This window comes from Hyperolius riggenbachi, chromosome 6, assembly GCF_040937935.1.
Source record: "Hyperolius riggenbachi isolate aHypRig1 chromosome 6, aHypRig1.pri, whole genome shotgun sequence".
In the NCBI taxonomy this organism is placed as follows: Eukaryota; Metazoa; Chordata; class Amphibia; order Anura; family Hyperoliidae; genus Hyperolius; species Hyperolius riggenbachi.
In genome coordinates, this window is record NC_090651.1 from 144931841 (window position 1) to 144951854 (window position 20014).

Consider the following 20014-nt stretch of genomic DNA (forward strand, 5'->3'; position numbering starts at 1 on the left):
TGGGGTCACTAGTCACCGGGTCTTCTCGCTATTCAGCCTGAGACTCCACCCCTTTGATGTCTTAGGCTGCTGCATTTCCAAAGGGAGGTTTTTCTCATACTGCCAAGAACCACCTGCTCCTCGGGTGGTCCTCACTCAAAGTTATTACTGTTGCACCAAACACTCACACTATATAGGTGTCCAGAGGTTAGTAATATATCTGTATTATCAGTGATTCTGCAGATCATCAATAATCAGGTATATATCTGTATTCTTGGTGATTCTGCAGATCGCCAATAATCAGATTCTCTCTGCGTGCTGACACCGATCATTACACTTATCTTTTTTTATTATTCTACGTTACATAAAACCATGAACAATCATATACTAATTTATATTACACAAACAAATGGGGAATTAAGGTTAGGTGTGGTGTGGGTCGGAGTGGGGTGGGGGATAAGGTTAAGCACCATCAGGGGGGTTAAAGCTAGGCACCACTGGGGGGTTAAGATTAGGCGTGGTGCAGGGGGTAGCAGGGGGTTAAGGTTAGCCACCACAAGGTAGTTTAAGGTTAGGCACCACGGGGGGGCTAAGGTTAGGCACCACCAGGCAGGTTAAGGTTGGGCACCACTGGGGGGGTGGTTAAGGTTAGGCACCATCAAGGGGGATAAAATTAGGCACCAACATAGGAGGATTCTGTGTGAAAGTAAGTAAAAACATGCAAAAGAGAGAGCGCTCTCAGTAGCAGTACAATAAAAGCATCCGCCCTGCCAAAGACAGGTCTCACCTGTTAAGGAATGGCTGTTTGAATGACACAGCCTCTGAGGACGTATGTCCCTTTAAGGGCCAGGGACCAGGTTCACGATCCAACTCCAGGCAGGGAATCCGGAGGGCCACCAATGGACAACGATCTCAATCCAAGCACTTCCAGGGAGGCTGCAGGCAGACCAGGCATCAAATTCAGGTGCACGCTCACCCCACCATGTTGCAGAGGAAGGAGCAGCACCTATCTCTCATCAGTTACGTACACTAATATAGAACTGAGCAATGTTGCGCGGCTGCCAAACACTACCACAGCGGCTGACCATTGATGTAGAAGATAGTACTAAGATAGTGAGGTATAAAATGGGGCTTATTTATTAATATAAAACCGTTTTATATTAAGAGCGTGGTCCATAGGTGGTCCTCCGGATTCCCTGCCTGGAGTTGGATCGTGAACCTGGTCCCTGTCCCTTAAAGGGACAAACGTTGTCAGAGGCTGTGTCACACGAACAGTCATTTCTATTCAGGTGAGACCGGTCTTTGGCAGGGTGGATGCTTTTATTGTACTGCTACTCAAAGAGCTCTATCTTTTGCATGTTTTTACCTTTTTAAGTGGATTTCGAGCGCTACCTAGGAAGGAATGCCAGATTGTACCAATAGGGAACTGTCTACACTCCCGATTTGTATTTACTGTGTGAAACTAGGGAGAGGTTAGGTTAAAGTAAAATATCAATAGGTAATGAAGATATTGGCCTCAATTCACTAAGCTTATCTCCTGTCTTTAATAACGTTTCTAGAGTTATCACCATGGTGATGAGGCATGTAGTATTCAGGAAACATTTTACCTCAGGCAAACCTAAAGTTAACTCATCTGTCTTTAAGTTAACTCTTCAATCCTTAAAATAACTCCAGAGTTAAAGACAGGTTGTTTATTAACTGCGTGTGAAAATAACTACAGAGGAGGTAAATTAACTACAGAGGAGGTAAATTAACTACAGAGGAGGTAACTTAAGGAATGAAGAGATAAGATAACTCTCTTACTGTGTGGTGGTACGTTTTCTCTTGCCTTATTATCTCCAGCATGATCTTAGTGAATTGAGGCCATTTTACTATAAAAATGAAGAAGTAAATGAAGAAGTACAATATCAATAAATTAAATAAAATGTTATTACTTTTCCTGGTGCCCATTTTAATTAACGTAAAAATAGAGGTTACAGTAGGAAATAGTAAAATATCAGTATTATAAACAATATTTTACGGCATATCCTGGCACCCAATTTACTAAACAATAACTTCAATATAGTTTATATCTGGTGAACTTTTTAACCAGAGCTTTTATTATATGCACACCTGAAAACTCCTATACATCTAATTAACGGGCTGCCTTTCATCTATGAAGACAAGACAAATAACATTTATATTGCGCTTTTCTCCTGGCGGACTCAAAGCGCCAACCAAAGCTGCAGCCACTAGGACACGCTCTATAGGCAGTAGCCGTGTTAGGGAGACTTGCCTAAGGTCTCCCACTGAATAGGTGCTGGCTTACTAAACAGGCAGAGCCGAGATTCAAACCCTGGTCTCTTGTGTCAGAGGCAGAGCCCTTAACCATTACACCATCCAGCCACCACTATGAAGATGTTACAGAATGATGACTGTGAGCCTGATGAGGCTTATAAACACTTGCAACTTTAGTCACCCAAAACGATCACTTTGGGCATTTTATAAAATGTGTACAGGTGTCTCCAAACACTCACTGACTGGTTGTTTGCAATCTGGCACTTTCGCCAAAGTTTTCTCCTAGGAGATAATTTTTTATCTTCTCCTAAATAACTTTTATTTCAGCCCTCTGCAATTCAAAAAGTTCTTGCTGGTGGCTTCAAAGGCTTTTTATTGATATTTGGGTTGATTCATTCAAAGGGAACTGATGAGAGAGATATATGGAGGCTGCCATGTTTATTTCCTTTTAAGCAATACCAGTTGCCTGGCAGCCCTGCTGATCCTCTGCCTCTAATACTATTAACCATAGCCCTTGAACAAGCATGCAGCAGATCCGGTGTTTCAGACTTTAAAGTCAGATCTGACAAGATTAGCTGCATGCTTGTTTCTGGTGTTATTCAGATACCACTGCAGAGAAATAGACCAGCAGGGCTGCCAGGCAACTGGTATGGATTAAAAGGAAATAAATATGGCAGCCTCCATATACCTCTTACTTCAGTTCACCTTTAAGGTGTGGTGTTAAAGCAGCGCAACTTAAATTGAGTTAAAAATCCCCAAGCGCATGCTACGTGCATTACTGCTACTTGGCGTGCGCTCCTAAGTTACGCGCGCTTCCTTCAAAGTACCGGCTGCTCCTAGCGCGGGATGTGAGGCTGCTTTAATATAAAATGCTACCTGTCAGGCAGCGCATGCAATGTAGGGCCTTTCTGTAAGCCCGCCTGAACCAATTTCAGTGCCAGTGCTGTGTGATCTGGTTTTCTTGTATTCCTGTATTGTAAATTGCTGTTTGTCACCCCTAAATATTGTCTGTAACCTAAATTAATGTCCAGCGCTGTGTAATATGTTGGCACTTTATAAATACAATAAATAATAATAATAATAGCAGCGCTGTACTAGGATACTGGCGGTTCTGGATCGAGCAATGGTCCTGTCACATATTTGCGCACAGGACCATTTCAGCATTTTGGCCCAATGTAAGTGTATTAAAGCAGCCTGTACTTTGAAAGGAGCGTGCATAACTTAGGAACGCACGCTATGCAGCACTACCACCTGCAGCGTGCGCTGTGGGATTTTTAACTCAAGCTGCTCAATGTAAGTTGCGCTGCTTCAGCTTATTGAATCAACCCCAGGGGGTGATGACCTAGGACAAAACATAGGAGAAAAAGTGAATGGAATCGGGCACATTTATTCTTGAGTAAAGAATATCTCTAGAGAGATACATAACATAAATGACCTCTGCAGATTCACAATTCCCTTAGCATTTCACATTAATAACTTTTAAACCTGCTTAAGAAACGTGTTCCTGGTTTGAATTAAAAATGGCCATTTATGTTCTATAATGTAGTGTTGGTGCAGACAAACAGGACACTCTGATTGTGATGCAAAAAAAAAAAAAAAAAAAAAAAAAAACAAACCCTTCTCTAGCCATTAAAGAGGATACCACAATATTTCATGTCCCAGAGACATGAAATGTTGTGAATATTACACAGCCTGACACTACTGTGCCTTTCACAAAGACATACGTCACCCTATATGTCATTAACACCATCTGCTCTATACTTCATACATATTGTATTCTACAGTGCTTTCCACTCACTCCTGATCTTTGTAAACCCTTTAGAAGCTGGGATACACGCAGTCAAATGGGACACAATTCTAAATGACCTTGAGAAGTACCATTTTCGGTAATGGCTGAAAATGGAATAACTGTCACCTAATGACACAATGGGGCTAGTGCAAGATTTGAATTCTAATAACACCTGTAATAATTACACCACCTTATATAACGAAGCAGTTGGCCTGAGCTGTAGAAGCTCCTGCTGTGATTTCCCTGGGGGAGGGATGCTTCTCTCTTTCTGCTTAAACATAGAGCCAGCGAGGTTTTTATAAAGCTATCATTATAAAATGCCATTATTCTAAAGCTATTTAATTAGGCAGAGCTAAGCCAGCCGTGACTGTGTGTGCTCTGGGAGGAGAAAGGACTTTAAACAGAGCTTGTCCCGAAGTAGAAAGCAAGTCAGGGAAAATTAGGCGAGAGTGGAATTGGCGACAGGATAGTAAGAATGGAATATGGTGGCAGATAACATGCGGGACTATAATCTTTCATCTTTGGCGAGCCGAGTGGGAATGAGGTATTTTGTTAACCAGGTTCCAAAAGATTGATGGTACTTTTGTTGTTTACATAGATTGTTTTTGTGCTAAGACACAGGATCATAACTGATATAATAAAGGTACATTTTTCCGGTACGAGGAGCAGCAGGCAAGTAGAATTTAAAGGTTAAGTGAAATCACGGTGCATTTATTCTTACTTAATTGGGTAGAGTGCCTGTAATTAGTGTTGGGCGAACATCTAGATGTTCGGGTTCGGGCCGAACAGGCCGAACATGGCCGCGATGTTCGGGTGTTCGACCCGAACTCCGAACATAATGGAAGTCAATGGGGACCCGAACTTTTGTGGTTTGTAAAGCCTCCTTACATGCTACATACCCCAAATTTGCAGGGTATGTGCACCTTGGGAGTGGGTACAAGAGGAAAAAAAAATTAGCAAAAAGAGCTTATAGTTTTTGAGAAAATCGATTTTAAAGTTTCAAAGGGAAAACTGTCTTTTAAATGCGGGAAATGTCTGTTTTCTTTGCACAGGTAACATGTTTTTTGTCGGCATGCAGTCATAAATGTAATACATATAAGAGGTTCCAGGAAAAGGGACCGGTAACGCTAACCCAGCAGCAGCACACGTGATGGAACAGGAGGAGGGTGGCGCAGGAGGAGAAGAAGGCCACGCTTTGTGAGACACAACAACCCCGGCCTTGCATGAGGGCAAGAAGCGTGCGGATAGCAGGCTTTGTACCGCCATGCAGTCATAAATGTAATAAAGATAAGTGGTTCAATAAACAGGGACCACGCGGCAACGCTAACCCAGCAGCAGCAGACGTGATGGAACAGGAGCAGGCGCAGGAGGAGAAGGCCACGCTTTGTGAGACACAACAACCCAGGCCTTGCATGAGGGCAAGAAGCGTGCGGATAGCAGGCTTTGTACGGCCATGCAGTCATAAATGTAATAAAGATAAGTGGTTCAATAAACAGGGACCACGCGGCAACGCTAACCCAGCAGCAGCAGACGTGATGGAACAGGAGGAGGCGCAGGAGGAGAAGGCCACGCTTTGTGAGACACAACAACCCAGGCCTTGCATGAGGGCAAGAAGCGTGCGGATAGCATGCTTTGTACCGCCATGCAGTCATAAATGTAATAAAGATAAGTGGTTCAATAAACAGGGACCACGCGGCAACGCTAACCCAGCAGCAGCAGACGTGATGGAACAGGAGCAGGCGCAGGAGGAGAAGGCCACGCTTTGTGAGACACAACAACCCAGGCCTTGCATGTGGACAAAAAGCGTGCGGATATAGCAGCAATGCTTTTTGCCGCCATGCAGTCATAAATGTAATACAGATGAGAGGTTCAATAAACAGGGCCCGGAAACGCAACACCATCCCAGATGTTCATTGGTCATGTTACTTGGTTGGGGTCCTGGAGTGTTGCGTAGTCATTTCCAATCCAGGATTGATTCATTTTAATTTGAGTCAGACGGTCTGCATTGTCTGTAGAGAGGCGGATACGCCGATCTGTGACGATGCCTCCGGCAGCACTGAAACAGCGTTCCGACATAACGCTGGCTGCCGGGCAAGCCAGCACCTCTATTGCGTACATTGCCAGTTCGTGCCAGGTGTCTAGCTTCGATACCCAATAGTTGAAGGGTGCAGATGGATGGTTCGACACAGCTACGCCATCTGACATGTAGTCCTTGACCATCTTCTCCAGGCGATCGGTGTTGGAGGTGGATCTGCACGCTTGCTGTTCAGTGGGCTGCGGCTGCATGGGTGTCAGAAAATTTTCCCACTCCAAGGACACTGCCGATACCATTCCCTTTTGGGTACTAGCTGCGGCTTGCGTTGTTTGCTGCCCTCCTGGTCGTCCTGGGTTTGCGGAAGTCAGTCTGTCTGCGTACAACTGGCTAGAGGAGGGGGAGGATGTCAATCTCCTCTCTAAAGTCTCCACAAGGGCCTGCTGGTATTCTTCCATTTTGACCTGTCTGACTCTTTCTTCAAGCAGTTTTGGAACATTGTGTTTGTACCGTGGATCCAGAAGGGTATAAACCCAGTAATTGGTGTTGTCCAGAATGCGCACAATGCGTGGGTCACGTTCAATGCAGTCTAGCATGAATTGAGCCATGTGTGCCAGAGTCCTACCAGAATCCTCATCATCCTCTTGTGAGCGTTGTGATAGTTGTTGTGATGCATCATAGTCGTCACCTTCCTCCTGGTCTGCTTCTGCTGACCATTCGCGTTGAATTGTGGAAGTCCAACGTGCACCGCTCTGGCCCTCGTCAGTGGTGGCATGAAATTCCTGCTCCAACTCCAGCTGTTCCTCCTCCTCTTCTTCGTCATAGCTGCTGGGGCCAGCGTTCCCTGAGGCGGATGGCCTGATGTTGGTACCATCACGCTGATCGTTTTCTCCTTCAGATTCCCCCAGTTGCATCATGACAGCTGTTTCCTTGATTTTTAACATCGACCTCTTCAGTAAACACAGCAGTGGTATGGTAATGCTGACTGAAGAGTTGTCACTGCTCACAAGCAACGTGGATTGCTCAAAATTTTGGAGGACTTGGCAGAGGTCCAACATGTTGGCCCAATCGGATCCACAGAAGCTTGGCAGCTGGCCGGATGCGCCTCGGTACTGCGCCGTCATGTACTGGACCACTGCACTCTTCTGCTCGCAAAAGCGGGCTAGCATGTGCAGCGTAGAATTCCAGCGCGTAGGGACATCACACAGCAAGCGATGGTGGGGGAGATTGAAGCGCTCCTGCATCTTGGCGAGTGCCCCCGAAGCAGTACTGGAATTTCTACAATGTTTGGACACTCGACGCACCTTCAACAGCAGATCGGGCACGCCTGGGTATGTCCTCAGGAACCGCTGAACTACTAGGTTCATCACGTGCGCCAGGCAAGGGATGTGTGTCAGCTTAGCCAACCTTAAAGCGCGAATGAGATTACTCCCATTATCACACACAACCATGCCCGGTTTCAGGTCCAGCGGTGCCAGCCACAAATCCGTCTGTTCCTTTATTCCCCTCCATATTTCCTCCCCTGTGTGCTGCTTATCCCCAAGGCAGATTAGCTTCAGCAACGCTTGCTGACGCATGCCAACAGCTGTGCTGCACTGCTTCCACGATCCTACTGCTGCTGGGTTAGCGTTTCCGGATGAGGTACAGCTTTGAGATGCGTTGGAGGAGAAGGAGTCAGAGAGGTAGGTGCTGCTGTTATCCAGTGGGAGGGACGGCGGTGCAGCTGTTTGTGGCGTGGGCAACACCCGTGCCGTAGCAGGTGAGGAATCGCTGCCAGGCTCCACAAGGTTCACCCAGTGCGCGGTAAGGGAGATGTATCTACCCTGGCCGAACGCACTCGTCCAGGTGTCAGTGGTGAGGTGAACCTTGCAGGCAACGGCATTCTTCAAGCTTCGGGTTATTTTGCTGACCACGTGCTCATGCAACTCAGGCACTGCAGAGCGTGCAAAGTGGTAGCGGCTGGGAACCACGTAACGTGGGATGGCCACTGACATCATGCCCTTGAAGCTGTTTGTCTCCACCAATCGATATGGCAGCATTTCGCAGGCCAGAAGCTTGGCTATGCTGGCTGTTACTGCCACGGCCCGGGGGTCATTTGCTGGCAATTTCCTCTTGCGCTCAAACATCTCCGACACAGACAACTGAACCGTAGCGCTGCACACGGAAGGGCTGTTGGTTGTTGTGTTTGATGAACACTGGGAGACCTCAAGAGCACTACTCCGGAAAGTGACAGTGTCAGCGTCGTCTGATGTTTGTGAATGTTGTGAACCACGCAATGGCTGGGCTACTGCTGCTGCTGAGGCGGGTCTGGTGAACCCAAGGGAGGCAGTGTTGTTTCTGGTACCCTGTCCTGACGCGTTTGCCCAAAGAGTGGGATGTTTGGATAGCATGTGACGGCTCATGCTGGTGGTGGAGAGGTTGTTAATATTTTTCCCCCTGCTCAGGCGGGTCTTGCACACCTTGCAAATCGCCATGGTAACATCCTCAGTGCAGTCTTCAAAGAAAGCCCAGACTTTGGAGCACCTGCCTCCTTGCTGGCGATTTCTGTTTGCTCCTCTTTTGCCTCTCACTTGAACTTCCACGCTTGTGGTGCCTGAAATTGCGCGCCGCCTACCTTGTGGCACAAGGCGAACTCGTGCAGCAGTGTGTTCTTCAACAGACTCATCTGTGCTGCTGCTACGACGGCGATGTTCTCGTTCACAAACAAAATCTGGGTCTCTGTCCACATTGTCCATACCCTCCTCTTCCATCTCCTCAAACTCGTCATATGTCATTGTGGGCCACCGCCGTGGAGTAGAGCTCCCCACAACAACCTCTGCGCAGCACACTCCAACGTCGTCTTCCAGATCTTGTCGGCCGACCTCCTGCAATTGCAACCCCTCCTGCCCAAATTGCTCTGGGATTTGGGTTTCCGAGTCCTCTTCGGACTCGCCTCGTATTTCAGTGCGCGGTACATTTCCCACAGTTAACGGTTGTGAATCCAGGCACAACATTTCTGGCTGTTCCTCCATTGACCTTTGAAAGGTGGAAGTTTGTTGGGCTGGGAATAGCTCCTGCGAATACCCCATTGTGTCCTGAGGTAATTCATCGGACTGGTTATCTGGCAGTTGTGTGCGTGGTGTCGCTGCCGGTTGTGTCAGCTTTGTGCCCACTGGCTCCTTGTAACTGGCTGAGGACTCGGACCTCGTGCGTGATGTGCTGGTGCTGCTTAACCCACTGCTGGACGCTTGAGAGGTCATCCAAGTAATTATCTGGTCCTGTTCTTTTGGATTTGTGAGGGTTGTTGTCCTGGACAACATGGGTGGTATTGAGTGGGTTTTCTTGGGTGCTCCCCTGTGGCCTGTACGTGAACCGTCAGGGGAAACACCTCTTCCCTTGCCCCTCCCTCTTTCACCGGATTTCTTCCTCATTTCACTTATCCTTACAGTACACGCTGACTGGCAGCAGTACAGTGGCAGTACAGAAATGCTATACAGTACCACTATTCCCAGCAGCGACACAGAGCACAATGCTATACAGTGACGGGTGAGCGGTGTACCACTATTCCCAGCAGACACAGAACAGTGAACAGAATGCTATATAGTGTGGCTGAGCGAGCGGTGTACCACTATTCCCAGCAGACACAGAACAGTGAACAGAATGCTATATAGTGTGGCTGAACGAGCGGTGTACTACTGTTCCCAGCAGACACAGAACAGTACACAGAATGCTATATAGTGTGGCTGAGCGAGCGGTGTACCACTATTCCCAGCAGACACAGAACAGTGAACAGAATGCTATATAGTGTGGCTGAACGAGCGGTGTACTACTGTTCCCAGCAGACACAGAACAGTACACAGAATGCTATATAGTGTGGCTGAACGAGCGGTGTACTACTGTTCCCAGCAGACACAGAACAGTGAACAGAATGCTATATAGTGTGGCTGAGCGAGCGGTGTACCACTATTCCCAGCAGACACAGAACAGTGAACAGAATGCTATATAGTGTGGCTGAACGAGCGGTGTACTACTGTTCCCAGCAGACACAGAACAGTACACAGAATGCTATATAGTGTGGCTGAACGAGCGGTGTACTACTGTTCCCAGCAGACACAGAACAGTACACAGAATGCTATATAGTGTGGCTGAACGAGCGGTGTACCACTGTTCCCAGCAGACACAGAACAGTGAACAGAATGCTATATAGTGTGGCTGAGCGAGCGGTGTACCACTATTCCCAGCAGACACAGAACAGTGAACAGAATGCTATATAGTGTGGCTGAGCGAGCGGTGTACCACTATTCCCAGCAGACACAGAACAGTGAACAGAATGCTATATAGTGTGGATGAGCGAGCGGTGTACCACTATTCCCAGCAGACACAGAACAGTAAACAGAATGCTATATAGTGTGGCTGAGCGAGCGGTGTACCACTATTCCCAGCAGACACAGAACAGTGAACAGAATGCTATATAGTGTGGCTGAGCGAGCGGTGTACCACTATTCCCAGCAGACACAGAACAGTGAACAGAATGCTATATAGTGTGGCTGAGCGAGCGGTGTACCACTATTCCCAGCAGACACAGAACAGTGAACAGAATGCTATATAGTGTGGCTGAGCGAGCGGTGTACCACTATTCCCAGCAGACACAGAACAGTGAACAGAATGCTATATAGTGTGGCTGAGCGAGCGGTGTACCACTATTCCCAGCAGACACAGAACAGTGAACAGAATGCTATATAGTGTGGATGAGCGAGCGGTGTACCACTATTCCCAGCAGACACAGAACAGTAAACAGAATGCTATATAGTGTGGCTGAGCGAGCGGTGTACCACTATTCCCAGCAGACACAGAACAGTGAACAGAATGCTATATAGTGTGGCTGAGCGAGCGGTGTACCACTATTCCCAGCAGACACAGAACAGTGAACAGAATGCTATATAGTGTGGCTGAGCGAGCGGTGTACTACTGTTCCCAGCAGACACAGAACAGTACACAGAATGCTATATAGTGTGGCTGAACGAGCGGTGTACTACTGTTCCCAGCAGACACAGAACAGTACACAGAATGCTATATAGTGTGGCTGAACGAGCGGTGTACCACTATTCCAAGCAGACACAGAACAGTGAACAGAATGCTATATAGTGTGGCTGAGCGAGCGGTGTACCACTATTCCCAGCAGACACAGAGTGGCAGTAAACAGAATGCTATATAGTGTGGCTGAGCGAGGTACACAGAGTGGCAGTAAACAGAATGCTATATAGTGTGGCTGTGCAAGCGGTGTACTACTATTCCCAGCAGACACAGAGTGGCAGTAAACAGAATGCTATATAGTGTGGCTGAGCGAGGTACACAGAGTGGCAGTAAACAGAATGCTGAGCGAGCGGTGTACTACTATTCCCAGCAGCGACACACAATGACTGGGGGGGACCCTGGCTAGCGTGGCTGGAGCGCGAACTACCCTGCCTGCCTACCCAAAGCTAAACCCACAGACAAATGGCGGAGATATGACGTGGTTCGGGTATTTATTTACCCGAACCACGTGACAGTTCGGCCAATCAGAGCGCGTTCGGGTCCGAACCACGTGACCCGTTCGGCCAATCACAGCGCTAGCCGAACGTTCGGGGAACGTTCGGCCATGCGCTCTTAGTTCGGCCATATGGCCGAACGGTTTGGCCGAGCACCGTCAGGTGTTCGGCCGAACTCGAACATCACCCGAACAGGGTGATGTTCTGCAGAACCCGAACAGTGGCGAACACTGTTCGCCCAACACTACCTGTAATATGCTAGTAATGAGTGAAATTAGCCACTTTTGGCAAGATCACACAAAAATTGAGAACATATTATTATTTTTCTTCCTTTGTATGGAAGATGCTTTTGTAAAAAAAAAAGAAAGCAATGTCCCTTCCAAAATGTTGTCACCAGCTAGGTTTCCATGCATAAACAATAGTTGTCAGTATGAACAGTGAGTGAGTGTCTTTTATTTGTGTCTTGTGTCATTACATTTATTTTTCAATGTGTGCTTTCTTTGCTTTCTTTTCTTAAAGTTTAACCCTTTGTTGAATTGAATAAAGGGTACTTATGTACTACTTGCAACAGGGCCGGCCTTTGACCTGAGCGACCGGAGCGATCACTCAGGGCGCCGGCTTCCAGGGAGTGCTCCTGCCCTGCCGGCTGCCACCCTGGCCGCATAAGTTTTTCATATCTATCTGGCTGCTGTGGGCTCTGGCTGGGTCCGTCTTGCGTCACATGGTATCTCCACCCCTGGTGCCGCTGGGGGTGATGGGGGCGAAGACCAGTAAACTACTGTGGAGCTGCCTCTTGGAGTGTGGCATTCTCCCCCGGGTCGCCGCCACCTCAGACAATCAGAGCCGGCCAGCAGTGGTAATTGACTTGCTAAAAATGTACAGCATCACAGCTGCCGCTCGATTCTCTCAGCCCCGGCCCCAGGCAGCTCAGTCAAACCGCCTGAAACTGTACCATGGCTGTAGCTGCCTGTGAGTCAGGGCTCTTTCACTATTGGCTGGGTGCTGGAGATCAAACCTCCAGGCTTCCCGTAGAGGCAGCGCAGATTACTCTTGGCTTCTGAGAGTGCTATTGGCTTCAGTGACTCCAGCAATCATGATGACTGCCCGGACTGGTAAAACAAATAATGGCACTGTCAAGAACCGGCCCGCGGCACGCCTGCGTATACGGTTCCCGACTGCGGGTTTGACCAGATTAAGCGGGGAACAGCCTTATTTAAGCTACAAACAAGGCTGGAACCCCTCAAAACACCTCTCACTGCCACCACTAGCGTTGCTAGACACTTCCACTCTGCTGTCGAGTCCTCAGCGCGCACTCCGCGTTTTCGTATTTGGGTCAGCTTTGCGCTTAGGCCAAATACGGGAACGCCACGCACCCACACACACACACAGTTGCAATCTTACACTGTCGTGAAGCAAAGACCCACTAACAGTCGTTCCGAACGATACTGTTAGCTACTCGCACTGGCGTTGTTCGTACGTTGGGTCAGCTGCGCGCTTAGGCCAACGTATGACAAACGCCCCCACACACAATGCAATTACAATTTCCTACGGTAGTGTTGCTCAAGCGTACAATTAGGCATGAACTTATACACGGTTACACTTCAGTCTCTTCTAGGCTATGAGTGTTAGTTTAGTACGGCAGAAGTCAAACTTATTAAATAATAATTTAATATTCCAGAAAAAACATAGAACAGTGCAGAACTGAATATATACAAAAAGATTACAAAAAAACAAAGTAAAAATAGTTACAAGATAAAATGTACAAAGATAACACACAAAGCGATTTTGCTTACCAAAATAAACGGGAAATAAACGTACCAGCGTATCGATCTGGTGTTGTTGCGGGCGGTACGCACTTCTGGTCAGGAACCAGGTTAGTTCTAGCCGTGTGAGCTACCTCCAAGAACTACCAGTTGTGGCTATCCTAGCTGCGGTTTTATACTATGAAATACGCCTAGAGGCTGCAACTTCCTTGGGGAGGGGAGGACTAGTTTTTAATAACATCCTCAGACATAATTTAATTTCCCAGAGATCTGACATCCGCATGTGAACAGTGTCCTATAGCACACACACAACAAAAGACTTTGTTAACCTCCAATCTCCCCAGGTTACAGGTGACAATTGATTAAGGCTTTCACATTGCTGACAGTACTTCCTAGCTGATCAAAGATAAGGAGGTTGCACCTCCACCAATAATTCAATTTCCACAGGTAAAAAATTGTATCAAAAGGACTTCACCCATTTCTAATAGCCTGTCATGTACATTTCAGAGGTTCCTGTGTTAGTCTCCAGACACTGGTCCTCTGGCTTAGTGTATTGAGACAATGGGCCATCTCCTGAGTTCAAACAGCCAGGCAGATAATCCCATTAGCACTCTCAGAGGAACTGCATACAGACTCAAAGCACCTCATGGTCAAGACAATCACCCATTTCCTGGCCCCAAGCAACTCAAGGTAACAGCTCCCTTCTGGCAGACTTACACGGAACACAGGCAGAAAAATGAAAGAATATATTCCTTTATTCCTAACATCATCAGCACCCCAATATATCACCACAACTCCCCTCTTTAGAATGGGGCAAGGCAGATGATCTTCCCAGATTATCCTGCCAGCACCTACATTGTTGGTTCTGCTTGACGGGACAGTCCATCAGCATTCCCATGATTGCTCCCCTTCCTATGTTGAATGGTGAAGCTATATTGTTGGAGAACTAAGCTCCATCTCAGCAGTTTTCCATTGTCCCCAGAAACCCGATGTAACCAACTAAGAGGGTTGTGGTCGGTTACGACGGTGAATACACGACCGTAGAGATAGTGCTGCAGCTTTTGTAGGGCCCATACAATTGCCAAGCACTCCTTCTCTATGGTGGCGTAAGCTACCTCCCGGGGTAGCAGCTTCCGACTTAAGTACAGAATCGGATGTTCTTCCCCAGTTTGGTTTACCTGGCTTAATACAGCACCTAGGCCAAAGGCTGAGGCGTCCGTCTGGACTACAAACCGTCGGCTGAAGTCTGGCGCTTGCAACACGGGAGGGCTGGCTAGGGCCCTCTTCAGAGCTGTGAATGACTGTTCACATTCTGGTGTCCAGAGAATCTGCTTGGGCAGCTTCTTTTTTGTGAGGTCTGTCAAGGGCTTGGCGAGGGCACTGTAGCTGGGGACAAACTTTCTATAGTACCCCGCAGTCCCTAAGAAGGACTGAATCTGCTTCTTCATGTGGGGGGTGGGCCAGGACACAATGGCATCTACCTTCCCAGTATCTGGACGAAGCTCTCCCCCCCCCACCACATGTCCCAGGTACTGTACCTGTTTCATGCCTATCTGACACTTGCTAGGCTTGACTGTTAGTCCTGCTGCAGTGATGCGCCCCAAAACCTGTGACAGCTGCGCTAAGTGGTCGTTCCAGTTGGCGCTAAACACGGCGATGTCATCTAGGTAGGCGACAGCGCAGTGTTCCAAACCTTCCAGGAGACCATTTACAACCCTTTGGAAGGTGGCTGGGGCGTTTTTCATCCCAAAAGGCATCACATTAAACTCAAACAGACCTGAGGGGGTGATAAAGGCAGACCTCTCCCGTGCCTCAGCTGTTAGAGGGACCTGCCAGTATCCCCGACTCAAATCCACGATTGTTAGATATTGCGCGCCAGCTAGCTTATCTAACAATTCGTCGACCCTCGGCATTGGGTAAGCATCTGATGCAGTTATCAAATTTAGTTTTCGATAATCTACACAGAACCGAGTGGTCTGGTCCCGTTTGGGTACTAGCACTACAGGTGATGCCCATGCGCTGTGCGACCGTTGGATCACCCCTAGTGACAGCATTTCCTCAATCTCCTTGCTGATGTGGGCCTGAACCTCAGGGGAGACTCTATAGGCTGACTGTCTAACCGGCTTGTTATTTCCGGTGTCAACATGGTGTACAGCCAGGCTGGTCAGACCAGGGCGGGCTGTAAAGGTACCACGGTAAAGGGTCAGCACATCAGATAGCCCAGCCTGCTGCTCTGCTGTCAACTCCGGATTGATCTGCACCTCGGTAACAGAGTCGGTTTCCTGGGTGGATGCCAGGATGTCAACCAGGGCCTCTGCTTCACCGTCCGGTAGCAAACTGCAGACAGGGAGAGCGCAAGCGGTTCTAGCATGATGTTCCTTTAACATATTTACATGGTATGTTTTCAGCTGCTTACCTCGGTCATCCAGCGCGACCACATAGGTCACATCACTAATCTTCCTATGTATGGTATAGGGCCCATCCCATGCGGCCTGCAGCTTATTCTGTCGCATCGGGTTTAGGACCCATACCTTGCGACCTACCTCATAAACTCTCTCCCTAGCCCCGTGGTCATACCACTGCTTCTGGGTGGCCTGGGCTTGAGTCAGATTCTCTCGCACTAACCCCACCAGGGTGTCCATCTTTTCCCGGAACTTCAGAACGTATTCCACTATGGAGACCCCGGGGCCCATATCCTGCCCCTCCCAGACCTCTCGAATGAGATCGAGGGGTCCGCGTACCCTCCTCCCATATAATAGCTCAAAGGGCGAGAACCCGGTGGATGCCTGGGGCACCTCACGATAAGCAAACAGTAAGTGGGGCAGGTATCGCTCCCAGTCTCTCCCTTGCGATTCAACAAACACCCTTAGCATCTGTTTTAGAGTACCATTAAACCGCTCACATAACCCATTTGTCTGGGGGTGGTAAGGGCTGGCCATGATGTGTTCTACCTGCATCTGCTTACAGAGGCATTCCATTAGGCGCGACATGAATTGCGGGCCGTGATCGGTGAGCATTTCGCGGGGAAAACCGACCCGTGAGAAAATGCGCACCAATGCGTCCGCAACCTTGTCTGCCCGTATGGAGCTCAGGGCTACAGGTTCAGGGTAGCGAGTGGCATAATCTACCACCGTAAGAATGAAACGTTTCCCTGTGCTGCTGGGTACCGCTAGAGGCCCAATTATGTCAACAGCTACCCTTTGGAAGGGCTCCTCTATTATGGGTAAGGGCCTCAGTGGGGCTTTGTCGGTGTCACCTGCTTTGCCGACCCGCTGACAGGCGACACAAGACCGGCAAAAATCAGCAATATCTGTCCCCATGTGGGGCCAATAAAAATTGTGGGCAAGCCGGGATTTGGTCTTGCGGATCCCCAAGTGACCAGCCAGGGGCACCTCATGTGCTATTCTCAATAGCTGCTCCCTGTACCTGTGAGGAACAATCAACTGCCGGTCGGCCTCCTCCACTTCAGACGGCTCAGAGGGAATAACCTCTCTGTACAGTCTGCCGTGTTCCCAGTACACCCTCACTCTGTCGCCCTCCACCGGTGCCCTGTCCGCCAGACTCCTGAGCTCTTCCAGGCTGCTATCAAGTCGCACAGCCTCGGAGAACTCAGCGCTGCCGGCCACAGGCACCAGGGAGGTGGCAAACTGAGAGGCCCCTGGGTTCTCAGAGCCAGGCTCTGAAGTGGAAGAGCCCGACCCAGTGACATCAGCCCCTTCAGTGGACAATTCGTCTGCTGCAGCCCGGTGAGCACTGCGGGTCACCACTGCAGCTGACGGAACGTTCACGGTACACATGTCATTATGCAACACATCACATTTTACATCAACATTATCTGCATTCATGGTAACAACATGTCCTCCTCCAGGCCTGGGTACTGGAGACTCACTAGGGCTGGCTCCTAGTACACAGTCCGTAGCCCCTGGGGCCTCACCAGCACTCCCCGCTTGCACAGCATTATCACACAGTACCTTGCAAGAGTCCTGAACTTCTGCGGGGGATGCAGGCTCCATGGGGTGTGGAGTAGGCTCATACCGGGCCACTAACCGTCCCAGGTCAGTACCCAACAAAACGTTTGTGGAGATGGCATCCGTTACCCCCACTTCTTTCATTCCGCTGCCGGCCCCCCAATCCAGGTGGACCAAGGCGGTGGGTATGGCGGGGGTGACACCCCCAACTCCTTTGACAGCCATAGTCTTGCCAGGAATGTACTCCTCAGGGTTCACAAGCTGGGGGTGCACTAGAGTCACCTCTGCTCCAGTGTCTCTTAGACCGGTGGTAACCGTATCCCCAACTGTGACAGGTTGCAGATTCTCTGCATAGCTAGCTGCATTCCTGGTGGCACACAACGCATTCCGGGCCCCGCCAGAGTTTGGGGCTTCCTTCTTCTTTTCTGGGCACGTAGCACTGATGTGACCCGGTTTGTTACAGGCAAAACATCTCCGAGTGTCAACGGTGGCTGTTCTACCTCCAGGCGGCTGCGGGACCTGGCTTCGCTGGGTGCTCAGAGGAGAAGGTCTCGCAGGCTTTTCTCCCTTCCAGCTGGGCGCCGTAGTCCTCCGAAAATCAGATGCTCGATTGGACGTGTAGGCATCAGCAACTTTCGCGGCCTCATCCACGGTCTTTGGCTCTCGGTCCCGTACAAACTGCCGGACCTCAACAGGGCAAGTGTGGAGGAACTGGTCTTTTATTATCAGTTCCTGCAGGGCATCAAAGGTTTCAACAGCCAGTCCTTTTACCCACTGCTGGAAGGCAGTGCGCAGGTTGCAAGCATGATCCAGGTAACTGTCATTAGGATCTCGCTGCACTGTCCTGAAACGTTTGCGATACACCTCTGGCGTGAGGTGGTATCGCGCAATGATGGCTTTCTTAATTGCCTCAAAGTCTGTTTCTTCCTCCTGGGGGAGACTCACAAACGCCTCCAGGGCCTTGCCTCTCAGCCCTGGTGTGAGGTATCTTGCCCACTGCTCACGGGGCACCCCATACTGCCGACAAGTCCTTTCAAACCCCTGTAGGAAAGTGTCTATGTCAGAGTCCTTGTCCATAGCGGGGAACTTATCCAGGGGGATTCTGTGGACTCGCTCACCTTCGCGTTCTGCGGGTCCAGCAGACCGGTTCTGCTGCTGAAGTTTAGCCAGCTCCAGCTGGTGTTGCCGTTCAGCTCTTCCCTCCTCTGCCCGGAGTCTGTCCCTCTCGGCCTGGAGTCGCTGGGCAGCTTGTTCCCTCTCTGCTTGTCGTATTTCCCTCTCTGCTTGCCGATGTTCCAGAATCAGCTTTAGGCGCAGTTCGGGCTCAGCCGAACCTAGTAGCTGTAGGTCGGCTTCCAGAGATGTCATCTCCGTGTTAGGTGGATCATCCAGGACATCGTCTCCACTCGCATCCTGTGGCGGGAGCGATTCCTCCTCTGGCGTGTCGTGAGCTGCATCTGCTGACGTTGAAGCACGGGCTCGTTCTGCCTCATCATGCTCCTCGAGCGCACGAACTAACTGCTCCTTAGTCTGGCCGCTCACCGTCTCGATGCCTTTGTGCTCACACAGGTTGAGTAGTATCTCTTTGTTTTGCCTTGCATAGCTGGATGCTTTCTGAGCCATCGTGTTGCACAAAATAAAAAGAAAAAAAAAAGGGGGGGAGGGAAAGCAAACACCAAGTGTGTATCTTTGAACAAAAAAAAAAACGTATATAGATTCTGCACTGAGTAGACTTCTGTAGGCTAGTTGCTTCTAGCAAGCTTCCAGCCTTTAGTACTCAGAATAGCGAGCTAAACTGCGTACTAATGTACTAAACGATGCCACCACTGCCAGCCAATTATGTCAAGAACCGGCCCGCGGCACGCCTGCGTATACGGTTCCCGACTGCGGGTTTGACCAGATTAAGCGGGGAACAGCCTTATTTAAGCTACAAACAAGGCTGGAACCCCTCAAAACACCTCTCACTGCCACCACTAGCGTTGCTAGACACTTCCACTCTGCTGTCGAGTCCTCAGCGCGCACTCCGCGTTTTCGTATTTGGGTCAGCTTTGCGCTTAGGCCAAATACGGGAACGCCACGCACCCACACACACACACAGTTGCAATCTTACACTGTCGTGAAGCAAAGACCCACTAACAGTCGTTCCGAACGATACTGTTAGCTACTCGCACTGGCGTTGTTCGTACGTTGGGTCAGCTGCGCGCTTAGGCCAACGTATGACAAACGCCCCCACACACAATGCAATTACAATTTCCTACGGTAGTGTTGCTCAAGCGTACAATTAGGCATGAACTTATACACGGTTACACTTCAGTCTCTTCTAGGCTATGAGTGTTAGTTTAGTACGGCAGAAGTCAAACTTATTAAATAATAATTTAATATTCCAGAAAAAACATAGAACAGTGCAGAACTGAATATATACAAAAAGATTACAAAAAAACAAAGTAAAAATAGTTACAAGATAAAATGTACAAAGATAACACACAAAGCGATTTTGCTTACCAAAATAAACGGGAAATAAACGTACCAGCGTATCGATCTGGTGTTGTTGCGGGCGGTACGCACTTCTGGTCAGGAACCAGGTTAGTTCTAGCCGTGTGAGCTACCTCCAAGAACTACCAGTTGTGGCTATCCTAGCTGCGGTTTTATACTATGAAATACGCCTAGAGGCTGCAACTTCCTTGGGGAGGGGAGGACTA

At 49.0% G+C, this 20014-nt stretch overlaps 1 protein-coding gene across 1 annotated transcript; it reads right to left on the minus strand.

The window, feature by feature from the left end:
• Positions 1 to 3577: 3577 nt before the first annotated feature.
• LOC137521273 (uncharacterized) lies at positions 3578 to 19069 on the minus strand. Its single transcript, XM_068240294.1, has 3 exons — positions 18561 to 19069; positions 17391 to 18518; positions 3578 to 3598 (listed from the first exon to the last, which is right to left on the minus strand). The coding sequence occupies exons 1-3, from the start codon at positions 18936 to 18938 to the stop codon at positions 3578 to 3580; spliced, it is 1527 nt and encodes a 508-aa protein (XP_068096395.1). The 5' UTR covers positions 18939 to 19069.
• Between the last annotated feature and the right edge of the window lie 945 nt (positions 19070 to 20014).